Here is a 17,061-nt window from a genome sequence, read left to right on the forward strand (position 1 = left end):
GCACAAACATGCTACTAGTCAGTCTCCACACTTGGTATCAGCAACAAGAAATCCTATAAGCTTAACCTGATAGACTTTGCAAAAGCTTATAGACAACAACAAATTGACACTTCAACTACCTTCAATTGAACCGACATGCCTATTAACTCTGGAATGTACAACTGATCAGCATTCAGTGCTGGCCTGTCTGTACTTTTGACAAGAATGGTGGCCCCTAAAAGCTCCGCCGCCTGTAAATCAACAGCCCAAAAAAACAGATTCAGAATAAACATAATAACCATACTACTAGACTGCAGTTCCCAAGCTTAGCCCCAGTTTGGCGCTTCAAAAATAAGGGAGTGTGACTTTTCACCAGAAAGAGACAACTGTGGCAGGAGCCGGGATTGACCAGTATGCTAGATTTTTCCTGACAGTTTAGCAGGTTTGCAGGTCAAACCTGCTCCTCACCCGCCCTTGGCATACATATATACTAATAGCAAGTCTACAGCTATATATTTTTAAGTTCTGTTACCTTCTCCAATGTCTCAAAACCTTGAAAACTTAGGAGCCAAGCTGGTTCTTTGCCTTGAATGATTCTTCTTCCTCTTATGAGTTCAACCTGGCGAACCCCCACAAACTTGCCCATTCGATAAAATCCAGCCCATCGGATTCCTGGCTGGAAGAATAATTTGAAATTACTTAGAGCAAAAGACAACAATCACACAAAGCCACATTTACTGACATGACTCGGACTATAGAAAGCTGAAAACGATCATGTTTAAGTAACCCATGCAACAGAACTCAATAGACAAAGCCACAAAACCATATGCTCCCATTGCAGCCAGGAAATGGGACATGAAAACCATACTACCTGCTCAAACCGCTGCTCAGGAAAGTCGGTACGAGATATGGCTTTCAATTCCCCTTTCACGCCATGTGTGCTGCATATCAGCCCTACTTCTACGAAGTCATCATTCTCACCAGCCTCGGCAACACTACCAGCCCCTATGTCCACAAGAAAAATCTTTGAATTAGTCACACTGTGTGTCAAAATGTGGTAACACTAAAGGTGTGGAGCACTTAACTGCAATTATGTTGAAACTACCTATCAGCATGAAACACCAAAGATGCGCTTCATCCTATGCAAGCTACTGGAGCCAAAATGAATGCATCGAGATGTAATGTACATCATGTTTGACACCACACTTGCAAAACAGAGTCTTTCTCCCCTCTCTATGGTCCTCACTAATACGCAGGATTTACACGCCAGTAATGCGTGGGACACGCGAGCATTGTGTGGGTAAACCAATGGCGGCATACTATTGCACATCACCGCTTATAATAATAAGTGTGAACGGGTAATCTTCGTGTGTGACGGTTGTAGGCCAAAGACCCAGTGATGTGTAGCATGGGGGTACCAGCAGTGGAACACAGGGGGCGCGTGAGTATGGTGTGTGGCCGGTAAGGTACACACTCGACGCCCGGGGTCACTGGTATATAAAATGGTTGGGTGGTTAAGCATGGTATGCCAAGCTAGGTTTATTTTTGCTATTCTTGAGTTCTTCTTCTTCTCTCTCACGTTTTTTGCATGAGGCTTGAATCAGAGATCTAGAGCTTCTTGCATGGAAGCCTGACATTTGGTATCAGAGCTTAGGGATTGGTTCTTGGCTATGGGGGAAGGCTTGCAGCAAGCTTGAACTTGCAAAGGCGTGGAGAAGCATGGAGCTGGAACCATCAGTCTCTTTTTTTTGTTTCCTTCCGTCGCTGTCGGAATTCCATCCAGACCTACCATTCCGTCACTGCATCGTCGACGCTGCCATGCTGCCCTTGTTGTGATAGCTGCTGGCCATAGCCATCACACCAAGGTGTGGCTAAGCCACAAGCCTCTTCTTGTGGTACTCCTTACAAAACAGCCAAGCCACTGTCAAAATACGCGGCGGAGATGATAACCAAATCTGAGACCACAAGAGCAAGTAGATTGCAGAAAATAGACAGCACAAGAGAAGGAGAGAGAGATGCGTGTAACTCTGCACTATATACACAAGATCCCGAAGTGTAAACAAGATACAATGGCAAGGGGCTATGGGGCCATTTTATATGGCCCCAAACAAGCAGTCGGCCTGTAGAAAGGCAGCCGACAGGGACTGAATTCTCCACGACCAGCAAAATGCACCAGTCGGCCAGCAGCTGTGAGAGGTTGTGGACCTGAATGATCAGTCGGCCAGCTCATGGGCCCTCCTGCCAACACAGGGCAACCACCCAAGCCAAGAAAATAGGAAAAAATGGGGAAAAAATACGGGGAGTGAGGAAAAATGAGAAAACACCTACAAAGGGCGGGCACACCCACAACAGAGGCCATGGTGTCTGGTAAAGACAGGAGATGACTTCTAACACCCCCTCTCAGCTCCTAGCTTCGAAACCAACCCTAGGGAGCTGAAGTGCCACCTGAGCATAGCCTGAGGTAGAGACTTCGTGAAGAGGTCCGCCGCATTGTCCTCCGTCGAACAATAAAGTAGCAAGATGTCACCAGCCAAGATCTTCTCACGTACAAAGTGAGGAAAAATGAGAAAACACCTACAAAGGGCGGGCACACCCACAACAGAGGCCCTGGTGTCTGGTAAAGACAGGAGATGACTTCTAACACCCCCTTTCAGCTCCTAGCTTCGAAACCAACCCTAGGGAGCTGAAGTGCCACCTGAGCATAGCCTGAGGTAGAGATTTCGTGAAGAGGTCCGCCGCATTGTCCTCCGTCGAACAATAAAGTAGCAAGATGTCACCAGCCAAGATCTTCTCACGTACAAAGTGATATTGTATCTCTATGTGCTTGGTCCGAGCATGGAAGACCGGGTTCCGAGCAATAGCTATACAACTCTGGTTATCACACTGGATGACTGTGGGCTCCTCCTGTGGAAACTCAATCTCGCCTAGCAACCTCCACAGCCACACAACCTCGCAAGCAGCACCACAAGCAGCCCGGTACTCTGCCTCTGTCGAAGATAGGGCAATAGTTGGCTGCCTCTTACTGCTCCAAGAAACTACTCCTGAGCTGAGGGTAAAACTGTAACCTGAAGTAGATCTCCTCGTGTCTGGATCTCCTCCCCAATATGAGTCACTCCAACCTTGGAGTCTGACTCCATCCCCTCCTGTGTAGAAGAGTCCTAGATCCTTCGTACTTTGCAGATACCTCAAGATCCGCAATCCTGCGTCCCAATGAGACTTCAATGGTGTCTGCATAAAAGAGCTCAACAACCCCATGGAGAAGCTCAAGTCCAATCTAGTGTTCAGCAACCAGATCAATGAACCAACCAACTTTCGATACTGCGAGGCATCAACTGGCTCACAAGGATCATTAACAGTTAACTTTGTATTCGGGTCCATCCGCGAAGTAATAGGCTTGCAGTTCTCCATCCCAAAGGCCTCAAGCAACTCATGAACATACCGCTGCAGAGAGACAAAAAACCCCCTCTGGGTTTGCCAGATCTCCAATCCCAAAAAGAAGTGGAGTAAGCCTAGGTCCGTCATCTCAAACTCCTTTGACAAGACAGCCTTCGTCACACCAATGTGCTCCACATGACCGCCGGTGAGAATGAGATCATCCACATAAAGGATGATAATTGTGACCATGCCGCGTTCCCGAAAGAGATATAGGTTGGAATCTGCAACCGGTCTCTGAAAACCAGTCCGAACAAAGAAGGAATCAATCTTCTGATTCCAAGCCTGGGAGCCTGTTTAAGACCATACAAGGCCTTATGTAACCTATAAACCATCCCTTCTGATCCTGGAACAACAAAGCCTGGAGGCTGCTCAACATACAACTCCTCCTGCAAGTCACCATTAAGGAACGCAGATTTTACATCCATTTGATACACAAGCCACCTCTAAGAAGAAGCAAGGGCAAGAACAGTCCGAATCGTGGTCATCCTTGCTGTCAGTGCAAAGGTATCCTTGTAGTCGATGCCTGGCCGCTGAGCATAACCTTTAGCCCCACGAGTCTAGCTTTGTGTTTGTCCACCGACCCATCTGACGCATATTTGGTCTTAAAGACCCATTTGACACCAATGATTGACCATTTCAACGGCCTCGGTACCAACTCCCATGTGTTGTTCTTCTCGATGGCATGAAGTTCCACCTGCATGGCTTTCCTCCAAGTATCCTGTGAAAGGGCTTCCTTAACGGAAGTGGGCTCCTTGTCCCGCATAATACGAGACATCAAAGCATAGTTTACCTGAAGAAGCTCTGTTGTATTGCTTTTGTCGCAGACTCTGTGCGTGTGCGATCTTCAAGGGCCGTCCTCTGTGGTCCACTCGGAGGGTAGCTCCGTGACACCCGACTCCCGAAGGGTGTCCATCAACCACCTGGGTACTCGAACAGATCGTGGAGCCTCCTGCTGCTGCGGGGGCTCTACTCCAGCTGCGGGCTCAACCTCTTGTACTGACTGTGGTTGACCAACTGGATAAATGGTCTGGGAATCATCATCAGACTCCTCTGGATCTCCAAGAAGTGGCGGCTCCTCGACAGTGGATACTGGAACATGCTCATCAAAGACCACATCCCAGCTGACAACAATCTCATTCCTCTCTAGATCATACAATCTGTATCCCTTGGAAAGAGAATTACACCCCACAAATATAAGCTTACGGGATTTGGAGTCAAGCTTCCCCCTCTGCTTCTTCGGAATATGTACATACGCATCGCTCCCAAAAACAGGGAAGTGGGAGACATAAAGTTTCCTGCCAAAGTATGCCTCAAACGGAGTCATATTAGGTATTGAATTCGTTGGAGACCGGTTGAGGGTATGGACAGTCGTTGCCACAGCCTCTCCCCAAAGTGGATGAGGAAGATCACGATGCTCCAGCATGGTCCTCGCCATCTTCACCACAGTCCTGTTTTTGCGTTCTACAACTCCATTCTCTGAAGGCAATCCTCTATTGGCCAGTTCCCTCTTAATGCCATGATCTACACAAAATCTGACGAAAACATTCAAAGAGAATTCACCCCCTTTGTCAGCCCTGAGAGTCTTTACCTGCAATCCAGACTCTTTTTCCACCATCACGTGCCAATCCTTGAACCGTGCAAAAGCTTGGTCCTTCTATGAAAGAAAGTAGACCCATGTGAATTTGGTACAGTCATCAACAAGCAGCATGAAATAGAGAGATCCTCCCAATGATGGTGTCTGCTGAGGTCCACACAAGTCAGTGTGAATCAACTCCAATGGTTTTGAAGCCCACCTGGAAGCCTGCTTCGGAAAGGATTCCCTGTGCTGCTTACCACGTATGCAAGAACTGCAACGTCCTTGCCTGCTGCCAACATCTGGCAAGCCAACCACCATCTGGTTCCAAAAAGCTCGCCGCAGTGCATCCACATTTAAGTGGCCAAAAACGAAAGTGCCACAGATCTCCGACCTGAGAACCTGTCAATGAGGAGAGTGCAGAGTGCTTGTAGATACCATTCTCCACACCGCCTTCCCAAACAACCTGGCCAGTCTCACGGTCCCGTAGAGCAATTGAATGCTCCTCAAATTCCACCCGAAAGCCAGTCTTGCATACTTCATGCACTGACAGAAGATGAAAACCAAGAGCAGAGACGTAAAGAACACGAGAGGAATGCTTATCCCCCTTGCCGTCGGGAATAATCTCCATCCGGCCCTCACTGTGTATTGGAATGGTGGAGTTGTCGCCAATGAAGATGCGACCTGACTGCCGTTTAAGATCCAAAGAGAAGTCTCGAGAAGGAGTCATGTGCCTAGAAGCACCACTGTCAAGAATCCACTCCCGGATATCCTTTGCGGTGAAGCCAACTGCCTCCTCGCTCGAAGACGATGAAGCATCCGAGTCCATCATCTCTAAGTGCACAAATGCTGGAGTCTTTGCAACTAAGGCTGAAGAATCAGCACTCCTCCCAGTCCGCTTACGACACTTCCGCCAATAGTGGCCTTTCTCACCACAATCATTGCAGGACCTCTCGGCCTTCAGTTTCTCTCGATCTGTGTCAGGCTTCTTCTCTGAAGACTTCTCCGGTGAAGCCTTCCCTTTGCCCTTGTTGTTATTCCGGCCTTTCGGCCGTTGGCCAGTTAAGGCCTCCGAACCTCTGCTGTGAGGAGGGTTCGTGAATCGTTCCTCCTGGTCCAAGACCATGGGCACAAGCTCCTCCCATGTAATGGTGCTAAGCCTGCCACTAGTAATCAAAGAGGAGTAGAAAGCAAAATACTGAGAAGGCAAGTGGGACAGCAAAGTAATGGCCATATCTTCTGATGATATCTCCTTCCCAGCCTGGAGGACTTCTTGCTGAAGGGCCTGCAGCTTGTTAATGTGCTCCCGCATCGTCGACGACTTTGCAGGGTTCATAACCCGCATCTGTACTTCCAAGGAAATCCTCTTCATGGGCGATACCCTGTTATAAAGAGAAGCCAAGTGCTGCCATATGCCTCTAGCCAGCATCATATGCTTTACGTGATTGATTACTTGCGGTGTGCAGTTGAGGAAGATAAATGAAGGGACCCTGGCGTTGACACGATCCCACATCTGTGCCTGTGCCTCGCGGTCCTTTCTGGTTGACTGTAACTCCCCTTCCTCTGGTTCCGAGCCGTGGAACCCCGACAACAATGAAATCAGCAAGGTCATATGACTCCAGCACAGACTCCATCATAACCTTCCATATGCCGTAATTGTTCCCGTCCAACTGACGGTCCACTGGGAACGTGGGGAGTGTTGGGATCTTCACATGCTTCTCAGCCATCTCTAACAAATCTGCCATCGCAGGGGATGTAACTGAAAAGGGTGGGGAGTGTTGGGATCTTCACATGCTTCTCTAACAAATCTGCCATCGCAAGGATGTAACTGAAAAGGGTGGGTGGGTGGGTGGGAAAAAAAACTTACACCTGCAAGTGGCTATCCAACAACTCAGCCCGCCTTCCTCTTGCTTCTTCTCTTCCCGAACAGTCCCTAACAATCCACCAATCAGTAACGCAACAGTCTCCCTCTTGCTCAGAAAACTCCCAAGATCTATCAAGAGCCTAGGGCTCTGATACCATGTCAAAATGCGCAGCGGAAGACTAACGCACGTAGGAGACGCGTCACCATCAAGCTCCACGAACACCCCCAATGGGCACTGCAACATCCCTCCACCGGCCTCCCATCTCCCGGTGAGCTGCCTCCCAAAACACCGGCCGGAGGAGATGATTATGACAAGGTGCCACTCTAGCCTATATATGGCTCTTCAACTTCCCATGCTTCCACTTATGGGATAATCCAAGGCACCTTCTAGCTATAGATCACACGCTCGAAATCGCCAACCTTCCAACACCCTCCCTCGATTTGAGCTCCGCAAGCCACCGAGGCGCGAGGGGGTCGCCCAGGACCACACACGCCCGGGCTCTGATACCATGTCAAAATACGCAGCGGAGATGATAACCAAATCTGAGACCACGAGCAAGTAGATTGCAGAAAAATAGACAGCACAAGAGAAGGAGAGAGATATGCGTGTAACTCTGCTCTATATACACAAGATCCCGAAGTGTAAACAAGATACAATGGCAAGGGGCTATGGGGCCATTTTATATGGCCCCAAACAAGCAGTCGGCATAGAAAGGCAGCCGACAAGGACTAAATTCTCCACGACCAGCAAAATGCACCAGTCGGCCAGTTGTATCAAGTCGGCCAGCAGCTGTGAGAGGTCGTGGACCTGAATGATCAGTCGGCCAGCTCATGGGCCCTCCTGCCAACACAGGGCAACCACCCAAGCCAAGAAAATAGGGAAAAATGGGGAAAAAATACGGGGAGTGAGGAAAAATGAGAAAACACCTACAAAGGCGGGCACACCCACAATAGAGACCCTGGTGTCTGGTAAAGACAGGAGATGACTTCTAACAGCCACACTTACCCTCTCTTACGACCCTGCTGCAACGCATAGCACACAAACCATCGCCGAGAAAAAAAAAGTCCATGATTTCGTTTTCTTCAAGAGAAAGCCTAAGGTTTTTATTTCAAAGGTTTCTTGGAGGGAGTTCACACATGGTGCATCTCGACCAAAAGAATCTCCTTCCGGTGGTTCGTTTAGTGCAGCATCTGACACGATTCACGCAACAGTAATTCTACACGGCCTCTGCATTCATCGGCTTCGACATTCTTACGACCAGGGGACTCACTTATCCCTTCTCTTTTATTTTCCGTCATTTGGTCTTATATTATTGGTTAAAAATGGAATCCGATCACTCTGTCCCACAACCACCGGAATCTCTCTCTTTGCCAAAAAATGCATGATTTGCTGGAACAAATGAATTTATTTATGAATGATATCCGCACTAAGAATAATCATTGGTTCGAGTGTGGATCTGTAAGCACCCCCCCTCCTGCGTTTTCTTGCTGCCTGCGCCCTTCCCCCACCCTTCGCTTTCGCCAGCACCCCCCCCCCCTCTTTTCTTTGCCCTGTCCCCTCGCCGCCTGCCTACAGCCCCCCTTGCTCCCTGTTTTCCGCTTGTGCCTCCCCCCTCCATCCCCCGCATTGCCCCCCTCTCCCCCTGTTGTCTGCTCCTACTGCCCCCTCAGCGCCCCCTCTCTCCCCGCCACCGACTCCTTTTTGCATGCACCCCCCCTCCAACCCTACTCGCTTCCCCTCGCATGCTCTGCCCCCGCCCCTTCTTCGCCCAGTTCCCCACCTACACCCCCCTTCTCTCTCTCTTCTCCCTCATTCTGCCCCCCTCCCGTGTCTCCCTTCCCTCCTCCGTAGCCTCTCCTTCGGCTTCTTTACCCCCTCCGTCTTCTTCCAATAGCTTTCTCAATTCTTGGGGCTATCTCCATTCGGCAAGTCTTGGACTATTCTGGTCTTCACCCTCAAGAGGACTCCATGGCAGCCGCTCCGTCAACCCCGACCCGTCAACCCCGACCGAGGCCGCTGTTACTTGCTTATCTTTCTCTCAAGCGGACCTTCAGCTCCTTGCTACAACTGTTGCATCATTCGAGACCTCCACTCTAGTATGCAAGATTGTCGGCCGCCCTGCGCGCAGACAACTCAGAAATCTTTTGTAGGCTTCGGTGGGCCTGCAAAGATCATAGACATTCATCCTCTGGGATGTGGCTACTACCAGGTTGAGTTCGACTCGCCAACAGCATCAGATCGAGTCATGCAACTGAGCCCCATTGCACTACGTACGGCCCAGGCCTTCTTTGCACGATAGCAGCATGGCTTCGACCCCATGTCCGCCCCACTCGCTAGCATGTCGGGCTTCCCAGTGACGGTATGCTTCCTAGGTCTCAGAAAGGAATACTTTCCTCTTCTTCCGGTGATCGGTGGAGCCATTGGGAGAGTAATGGAACCCCCCCTCCCCAAACTGTCGCCTCGTCTCTCGCACGGGCGGCCAGGATTCCATTCCTTCACATCTGTATTGCCTTGCCAGAGACAGTGCCTCATGTCATATCTATCCCATGCCTTTGGGGGTCGACCCCATCATTCAACGAATGGAGAACTCAGGCCTTCCTGGCCAGTGTTTCATTTGCAGGCAGATGGGCCACCTCGCTAGAGCTTTCCCTTGATACCAGTCTATTGCCCCCCCCCCCTCCTCCTCGACACGCGGCCGGGTCCCCGTTTAGATCCTCACCAGGGGGTAGAGAGAGAGGCAGACTCTTAGCAGTTGAGCACCAAGACCTGACCACGGACGACCCTACTGCCGGAGTGGTGGACCATTGGTCCGCTACGCCAAGACCGCCAGCCAACTACCAGAGCTGAGCGTCGCTGCTGCGCACGGCAGGCTGGCAGAGTACAGGAGAATTCAGTTCTGTCACAGAACAGTATCGCAGAGGCTAAGGTTGTCAGGGCTTATGAGGAGGATGGTGGGAGCTAGCCCTTCAGGTCTCTCACCTCCGCATTTCGGCAGTTCCAGTCGTAGCCCCATCTACTGACCACTGGAGAACGGGCTCATGTCATAGATGGGAGATTTGCAGTAGCATTGCAGCCTGGTAAATATGGAGAGCTAGATGCAGCGAAGCCATCAAGTGCACCCACACTCCACATGAGGAGTCCATCAGGAGCATTTGGCTCGACATCATCCATACCCTCCACGGTCAGTGGGGGAAGTTCCAGGGAGGTTTTGACCGCATGCAGAAGAGGTGGGAAGCTTTCTTGAGGCTCTACTGGCTTAGCCCTTTTCTCACCGCTAGAGATGGTGATCCCACTTGGCATTACAGACCATCTGTGTGGTTATTCCCCCCCCCCCCCCCTCCTCCCCCTGTATGAGATAGCCTTCTCCTCATAGAGCAGCCAACCGGAGGAGAAGTGCATCTTTCTCCACCTCTTGATTATTTGTTCCCCGCCTTGTACGTGGAGGCGAGTTTGTATCTAGCCCTTCATGGTTGTATCTAGCCCTTCGTGTGGCTGTTTTTTATTGACTAATAGAAGGATCTTTTTCCCAAGAAAAAAAAAAGAAAGATATCTACACTATAATAAGACCTATAGTACCTCAGCCGCGGACTTCATATACACATCCCTTGGATAATGGTGAGGGTACACCGGAAAAGGAATTAAAGCCAAAACTTACATTAAAGGATTTAAAATCACCAAAGTACACTGGCACTTTACCTTCTCACATGGCTAATGTAGTAGATCAGTGGGTACACCGGAAAAGGAATTAAAGCCAAAACTTACATTAAAGGATTTAAAATCACCAAAGTACACTGGCACTTTACCTTCTCACACGGCTAATGTAGTAGATCAGTGGCTTTCTAAGTGGAAACAATGCTTTACTTTATGTGATATCACAAATAAGCACATTAGAATCCAGCACGCTGCATATAATTTACAAGATGCGGCTCATCGTTGGTGGAGGAAAATTCGAAAGGACAAGGCAATCCCAAATACTTGGCAGGAATTTAAGAATATGTTTATTCAAAATTTTGTGCCACCAGATGAGCAAAGTAGAACCCTTGATACTTGGTTTTTTATCTCTCAAAAGAATCTTACAGTTTGGAGCATGCAAACAAGTATCGAGAGGTGCTTATGAAAATATCCCAAATTTTACTAGATTTCTTACATGGTCATAAATTCGCCTTGGGGTTAAATGATAAACTTCAACCATTAGTGCACCGTGAGAAGAGTCAAACCTTATCCAAAGCTATAGAAATGGCTTTAGTTTATGAAGACGGTCGAAAGGGTCAAAATCAAGCAATGGGTTAAGTTTCCAAGTCTCATTTTATGCAACCTACTTATGAAGCTTCGAGGTACACTAGTGGGCAAAAGGAAAAGACATCTATGTTTAGTGTACATTCGTCTACAAAAACTCTTGCAGAAGTTAAGAGAAAGGTGTCAATGAAGAAATCTTCTCTCACTCCAGAGCAATTTGAGAAAGCAAAGAGTGAAGCCTTATGCTATGCTTGTATGGGCAAGTATCAAAGGCGTGATTGTCCATTGAAGAAGCAGTGCATAGCTACAAATATGACCACTGAACCTATAGATTCAAATCACGGGGATGGTCTTAAGGAAGATTTATTGGATGATACTCCAAAGCAGACACCCCAACATTCTACTAGGATATTCTCAATGTCAATTGAGAAATGGGTATCCACGGCTACAGATACAGTCTTATCTTCACAGGCTAGTCACGATTACCAGTTTCCAGTTACAAAACTTATTGTCATGAAGGGTTCGATTAAAGGGAACCTAGTGAAGATACTCTTCGATATGGACTCTAGTCATAATGTGGTTAGTTCTCAAATTGTCAAGAAGTTAAAGTTGAAAACTCAACCATCACCATATCAGTACACACTTGAGCTAGCAGATGGCAAAGAAATAGAGGTTTGGGATCAACAGGTTGTAGGCCTTGGTCTCCCCATTCAATCCTACTTTGAGGAGCTCAACTTTGATATTACTCGGCTAGCACATTTTGATATTGTGCTAGGGAAAGAATGGTATGCACAGAAGAAGCCTCTTATCGACTTCGCAATGCATGTTTATTAATTTATGTATGAGGGGAGGACGCATCACATTAAAGGTGAGCCAGATCAACCCAAGAACGCATTAATTACTACTACATAAATGCTTAGAATATCTTGTAAGTCTCTTTGTTTAGGTTGGTTTCAAAAAGTTCAAGTATTATAGACACACATGAAAGTGGAACTCCAACTTGTAATGTCACAAAATCTTTGCAAGAGAAAATTCTAACGGAATTTTCTAATGTTTTCAAATCTGACCTGCCATCTTCTCTGTCTCCGCAAAAAAGTGTGGAGCATTGAATAGAGCTTGTGCCCGATGCAACTGCGGTCAATAGACCTCCGTACCGAATGAGTTTGGTGGAGGAGAACGAGGTGTCAAAGGTGATTGAGGAGTACCTAGCGAAAGGACTCATTCGCCCAAGTTTCTCACCGTAGCTTCTCCGGTTTTGCTAGTTAAGAAGAAAGATGGTTCTTATCGAATGTGTATCAATTACATAGCCTTAAATAAACTTACTATAAAACATCAATATCCAATGCCAAGGATCGATGATTTGATAGAAGCTCTAGGTGGAGCTAAGGTCTTCAGTAAGATAGATTTAAAAAGTGGATATCATCATATTCGTATTACAAACGAAGATGTATCTAAGACTGCTTTTCGTACTCGTTTTGGACATTGAGTACCTTGTAATGTCATTTGGGCTTACTAATGCACCAGCCACATTTATGATGTTAATGAATGATATCTTTAGGCCATTCATGGATAAATTTGTGATGGATTTTATTGATGACATTTTGGTTTATAGTAAATCTTTACTAGAGCACAAACCACACTTGTTTACAGTATTTGGCGTACTCACAGAAAATGTGTTGTATGCCAAGAAACAAAAGACTTTCCCTATGTCAAGAGGAAGTTGAGTATTTGAGACACATTATATCTGCGCTGGGCGTACAGAAATCTCTCTTTTCTTATTAGTTTCAATAATGGGTTCTCTCTTTTTTTTTACTTATGAACCAGTGGTGCTGGACTTGCAACACTCTTATATGCAGTTTGCTTCTGAGCCAATGTTGTTTTTATTCATGCATACAGACAGAAGAAGCTTTGTGGTCAAGAAGATTGTGAGAGATGCGAACAAAGAGATGTTATGAAAGCTTGCTCAGGTGGAGGCACAACTATGCTCAAAAAAAGCTTTGTCAACATATATGACTTTTGTGTTAAGACAATAAATTTCATGATTATCCCCTTACCTTAACTGCAGGAGCTGTGTTGAGCCAAGAAGACGGACCAGTGGCTTTTGAGAGTAAGAAACTCAGTATTTCACAATGCAAGTGGCCCACACATGAGCTTGAAGTATATGCAGTTATACATGCACTCAAGGTGTGGAGGCATTATTTATATGGAGCTGAGTTTAAGGTATACACGGATCATGATACACTAAAGTATTTTTGTAACCAGCCGGATTTAAGAGGCCGTCAAGCAAGATGGACTGAATTGATGCAAGAGTTTCACATGGAAATCTTGTATAGACGAGAAAAAGAGAACGTTCTTGACGATGCTTTGTCTCGTATAATGTATCAGATGAGTTTCAGTATAATCGAGAATGAGATCATTCATAGAATACGTGAAGCTCAAAAGACGGATCCGTATGTTCAATCGTTATCCATTGTGTCGGATAGAGATCTTCGGTTTACAAGTAATATTGAAGCATTATCTTCATGATGGTGATAATTTAGTTGATGGTATGATTGCTCTGCAAGACGCTGATCAAGAAGATCATGGACCAGAACAGATCCTGGAATGAAGAGAAAGACGATTGCAAAATCGTACTCCTCGGGAGTTCCTTGTAAAATGGTAAGGACATCCCTTGACAGATGCAACTTGGGAAACGAAGTTTCAGTTTCCTAAACGATATCCTTAGATTGTCATCGAGGATGATGACTCCTAAAAGGGAGAAAGAATGTTATGACCCTTACAAGTGGCAACACGTGGGATGCGTACACATTAATATGCAGAATTTACACGCCAGTAATGCGTGGGACATGCGGGCGTTGCGTGGGTAAACGAATGGCAGCATACTATTGCACATCACCGCTTATAATAATGAGTATGAACGGGTTATGTTCGTGGGGGACGGTTGTAGACCAAACTTCAAAGGCCCAGTGATGTGTAGCATAGGGGTACCAGCTGGGACACAGGGGGCGTGTGAGTATGGTGTGTGGCCGGTAAGGTACACATTGGACGCCCAGGGTTACTAGTATACAGGCTTAGTTCCGTACGCCGTACGGATCTGTCTGTACGTACGAATCGTACCGTACGGTACCATACGTATCCGTACGATAAGGTACGAATTTCGACTGTTTCTGCCCGTTGGAAGTAGCCGTTTTCTGCCCGTTTTTCTAGCCGTTTTCTGCCCGTTTTTTTTGGTTGTTTGCCTTCATCTCTCTTGAGTCCTTCTATAAAAGCCTCAAGGACCAAGCCTCTCCTCCATCTACTCCAAGCAAGCCTCAAGCACCAAGCCCTACTCCAAGCCTCTCCTCCACCCTCCTCCAAGCTCCTTCCATCCCACTTGAGCCTCTACTCCAAGTTCTCTTCCTCCAAGCTCTTCCCATACTTCATCTTCTCTACGCTCTCTCCTCTACTCCACACTTCAGCCCTTCTCTTATCCATCATGCCTCGGGAGAAGCATGAGGCTTTTGATTTGCATTGCCTCAATGTGGAGAAGGACACCAAGAAGTCCAACTCCCATCATTGGACATGCCGATATTGCGGCAAGTCATACACTAGTGGAACAACAAGGCTTCTCCAACACCTTTCGAAGATTGGGGGACAAGTTGCCCCATGCAAGGAGATTCCGCAAAGCATTGCCGATGACATTTCGTGGAAGATGAGCCGCGGCTCAAATTCAAGTAGAGGAGCATCATCAACACGCGCACCGGCACCACCACCGGCACCACCATCGGCACATGATGAAGCGGCCACCGGCTCTTTCATTGGTGTATGAGTATATAAAATGGTTTAGTGGTTAAACACGGTATGCCAAGCTAGGTTTATTTTTGCTATTCTTAAATTCTTCTTCTCTCTCACGTTTTTTGCATGAGGCTTGAATCACAGATCTAGAGCTTCTTGCATGGAAGCCTGACACTTGTAAGAACACAAGGATAGAGTCTACAACAATCCACTCACAAGCAAAGATCTTTCCGCACACAATAGGCTCAAAGACAGTTTAACTACACAAGAAACTGTCAGAGTACAGCTTTTATTGCTGAATGCTTGCACCACATAGCGAATTTCTCTATGGCCAAGCAAGGAAGAACGTTGTGATGCCTGCTAAAATCTACTGACAAAGCCAATGAGGTGATAGCTAAAGTAGTCAAGGTGTTTGCCTAGGACCAAGAGGTCCTAGGTTCAAAGCCCCCCTTGGTGCTTCCTCTGCGGCATCGCCTACGGGCGGATAATTAAGCACCTACGAGCGATGGAAAATCAATAACTATGGGAAGAAGTTGGACCCAACAGGAAAAAAAAGGGGAAAAAAAATCTAACAAATGTATGTAACAAGAGAGGAGAGAATGGAAATTGCAAAAGTAGTGAATGCTTACAACCAAAGGAGGGGCCGAAAAGAAAGAAGGGGGAAAGGGGGGGAGAAGGAGGAGGGGGAGGGGGAGGGGGAGGGGGAGGGGGGGGTTGGTTGTAGTGAAGAAATTTAAAGCCCCACAATACTCCCCTCTTCGCAAGCTACTGTTATAGGGTTGGTCCAAGAGACCTTTATATTTTTTAAAAATTTCCCCCTCCCAATAATAGATCCTTCTATTAATTAAAAGAAAATCCACCAAAAGCCGTGATACAACACTGTCTAGTCCAATGGTGACTAATAATGCCCAAAAGAGGGGCCACGGTACTGTGCTATGGACAGCCCATGGGCACTTGGGTGTGAAGTGGGCTCTAGATAGTTGGCCACTAGGACCTTGGGCATGCGCCCACTTCTAAGAGGCTAGGAAATGCTTCAACATAAGGTGCATGTAACATTGGTATCAGAGCTTTGGCTTTGATAAGGGAAGGTGTTGAAATGTTTTATTCCTAAGGTGTGAAGTGGGCTCTAGATAGTTGGCCACTAGGACCTTGGGCACGCGCCCACTTCTAAGAGGCTAGGAAATGCTTCAACATAAGGTGCATGTAACATTGGTATCAGAGCTTTGGCTTTGATAAGGGAAGGTGTTGAAATGTATTATTCCTAAGGTTGTGTGGTTGGTTTACAAGCTCCAGGAGCACACCCCAAGTACCGGAGTGGCTCCCATCTCTCGAAATGTGGTTGGTTTACTAGCCTTTCGGGAAGTGCCCGTTGAACCTTCCACATCTCATAGTGGATGGATTACTTGCGTTTGGGCACAAACACCAATGCCCCACAATGAGTAAAACCTAGAAGACAGTACGAAGTGGAGAGGAAGCAACCAAAGTCTCCCATATCTCTACAACAAGCCCCTACACTGAATCCTACATCTTCCATGGAATCTGCCATGATGCAGCATCTTTGCAAAATCACGAGACCTTTATACAAAATCAACACGCAATGTTCCAACAGACACTCCAAGCTTTTCTTCCCACAATGCAAGCAAAGGCACCTCTGCCTCAAGAGGATCCAGAAGATTTACGGCACCAATGTGCATTAACCCTTCTATGTGAAGGTTTGCCAGAAACTGATCAACCTTGCCACATCCACGTCTATGGCCATGTGCACATCTCCCACTTTACTACACAAAAGAAGCATTCGCTTGTTGAAAGGTTGAAGAGGAGGACACCATCATCACGAAGGCAAACGTTCTAACCTATGCAAGGGCTTCATAAGACGCATGCTGGTAGTGGGAGCCATCAAAGATTTACCTTGAGAATGCACATTCCTGAAAGCCCAAACCCCACTCAGCCTCCTTAAGACCTCTATGTGAGAGACCAATTAACCTTGCCACATAGAAGGCTATGGCCATCAAGCACATCTCCCACCTATCCTAGAAAGAACATTCCCTAGTAGAGGTTGAAAAGAAAGACACCGTCAAGTAAGCAAATGCTGGCTTTTGTGTTGTGGCTCCTTGTGATAGTGTGATCCATTGGAGCTTTAAATCGAGGAGAATATCCTCAAGCCCCTCCAAAAATAAAGAAGTGCTTGTCAAAGATGAC

At 47.1% G+C, this 17,061-nt stretch overlaps 1 protein-coding gene across 2 annotated transcripts in view; it reads right to left on the reverse strand.

Annotated features, from left to right (window-relative positions):
• Positions 1 to 17,061, reverse strand: part of LOC147618874 (16S rRNA processing protein RimM family) — a 41,796-nt gene that overhangs the window by 22,475 nt on the left and 2,260 nt on the right. The window contains exons 3-5 of one of the 2 annotated variants that reach the window (XM_086773971.1): positions 851 to 984; positions 512 to 651; positions 120 to 230 (exon numbers count right to left, since the gene is read on the reverse strand). In XM_086773971.1, coding sequence (XP_086630097.1) covers positions 120 to 230; positions 512 to 625 — 225 coding nt within the window. In that variant the 5' untranslated portion in view covers positions 626 to 651; positions 851 to 984. Of the gene's footprint in view, positions 1 to 119; positions 231 to 511; positions 656 to 850; positions 985 to 17,061 lie in introns of both variants that reach the window. The other variant, XM_086773970.1, reaches the window with a different exon arrangement.

The sequence above is a fragment of the Cibotium barometz genome, chromosome 34, assembly GCF_041138505.1.
Source record: "Cibotium barometz isolate CiBa-2024 chromosome 34, ASM4113850v1, whole genome shotgun sequence".
NCBI classification, from domain to species: domain Eukaryota; kingdom Viridiplantae; phylum Streptophyta; class Polypodiopsida; order Cyatheales; family Cibotiaceae; genus Cibotium; species Cibotium barometz.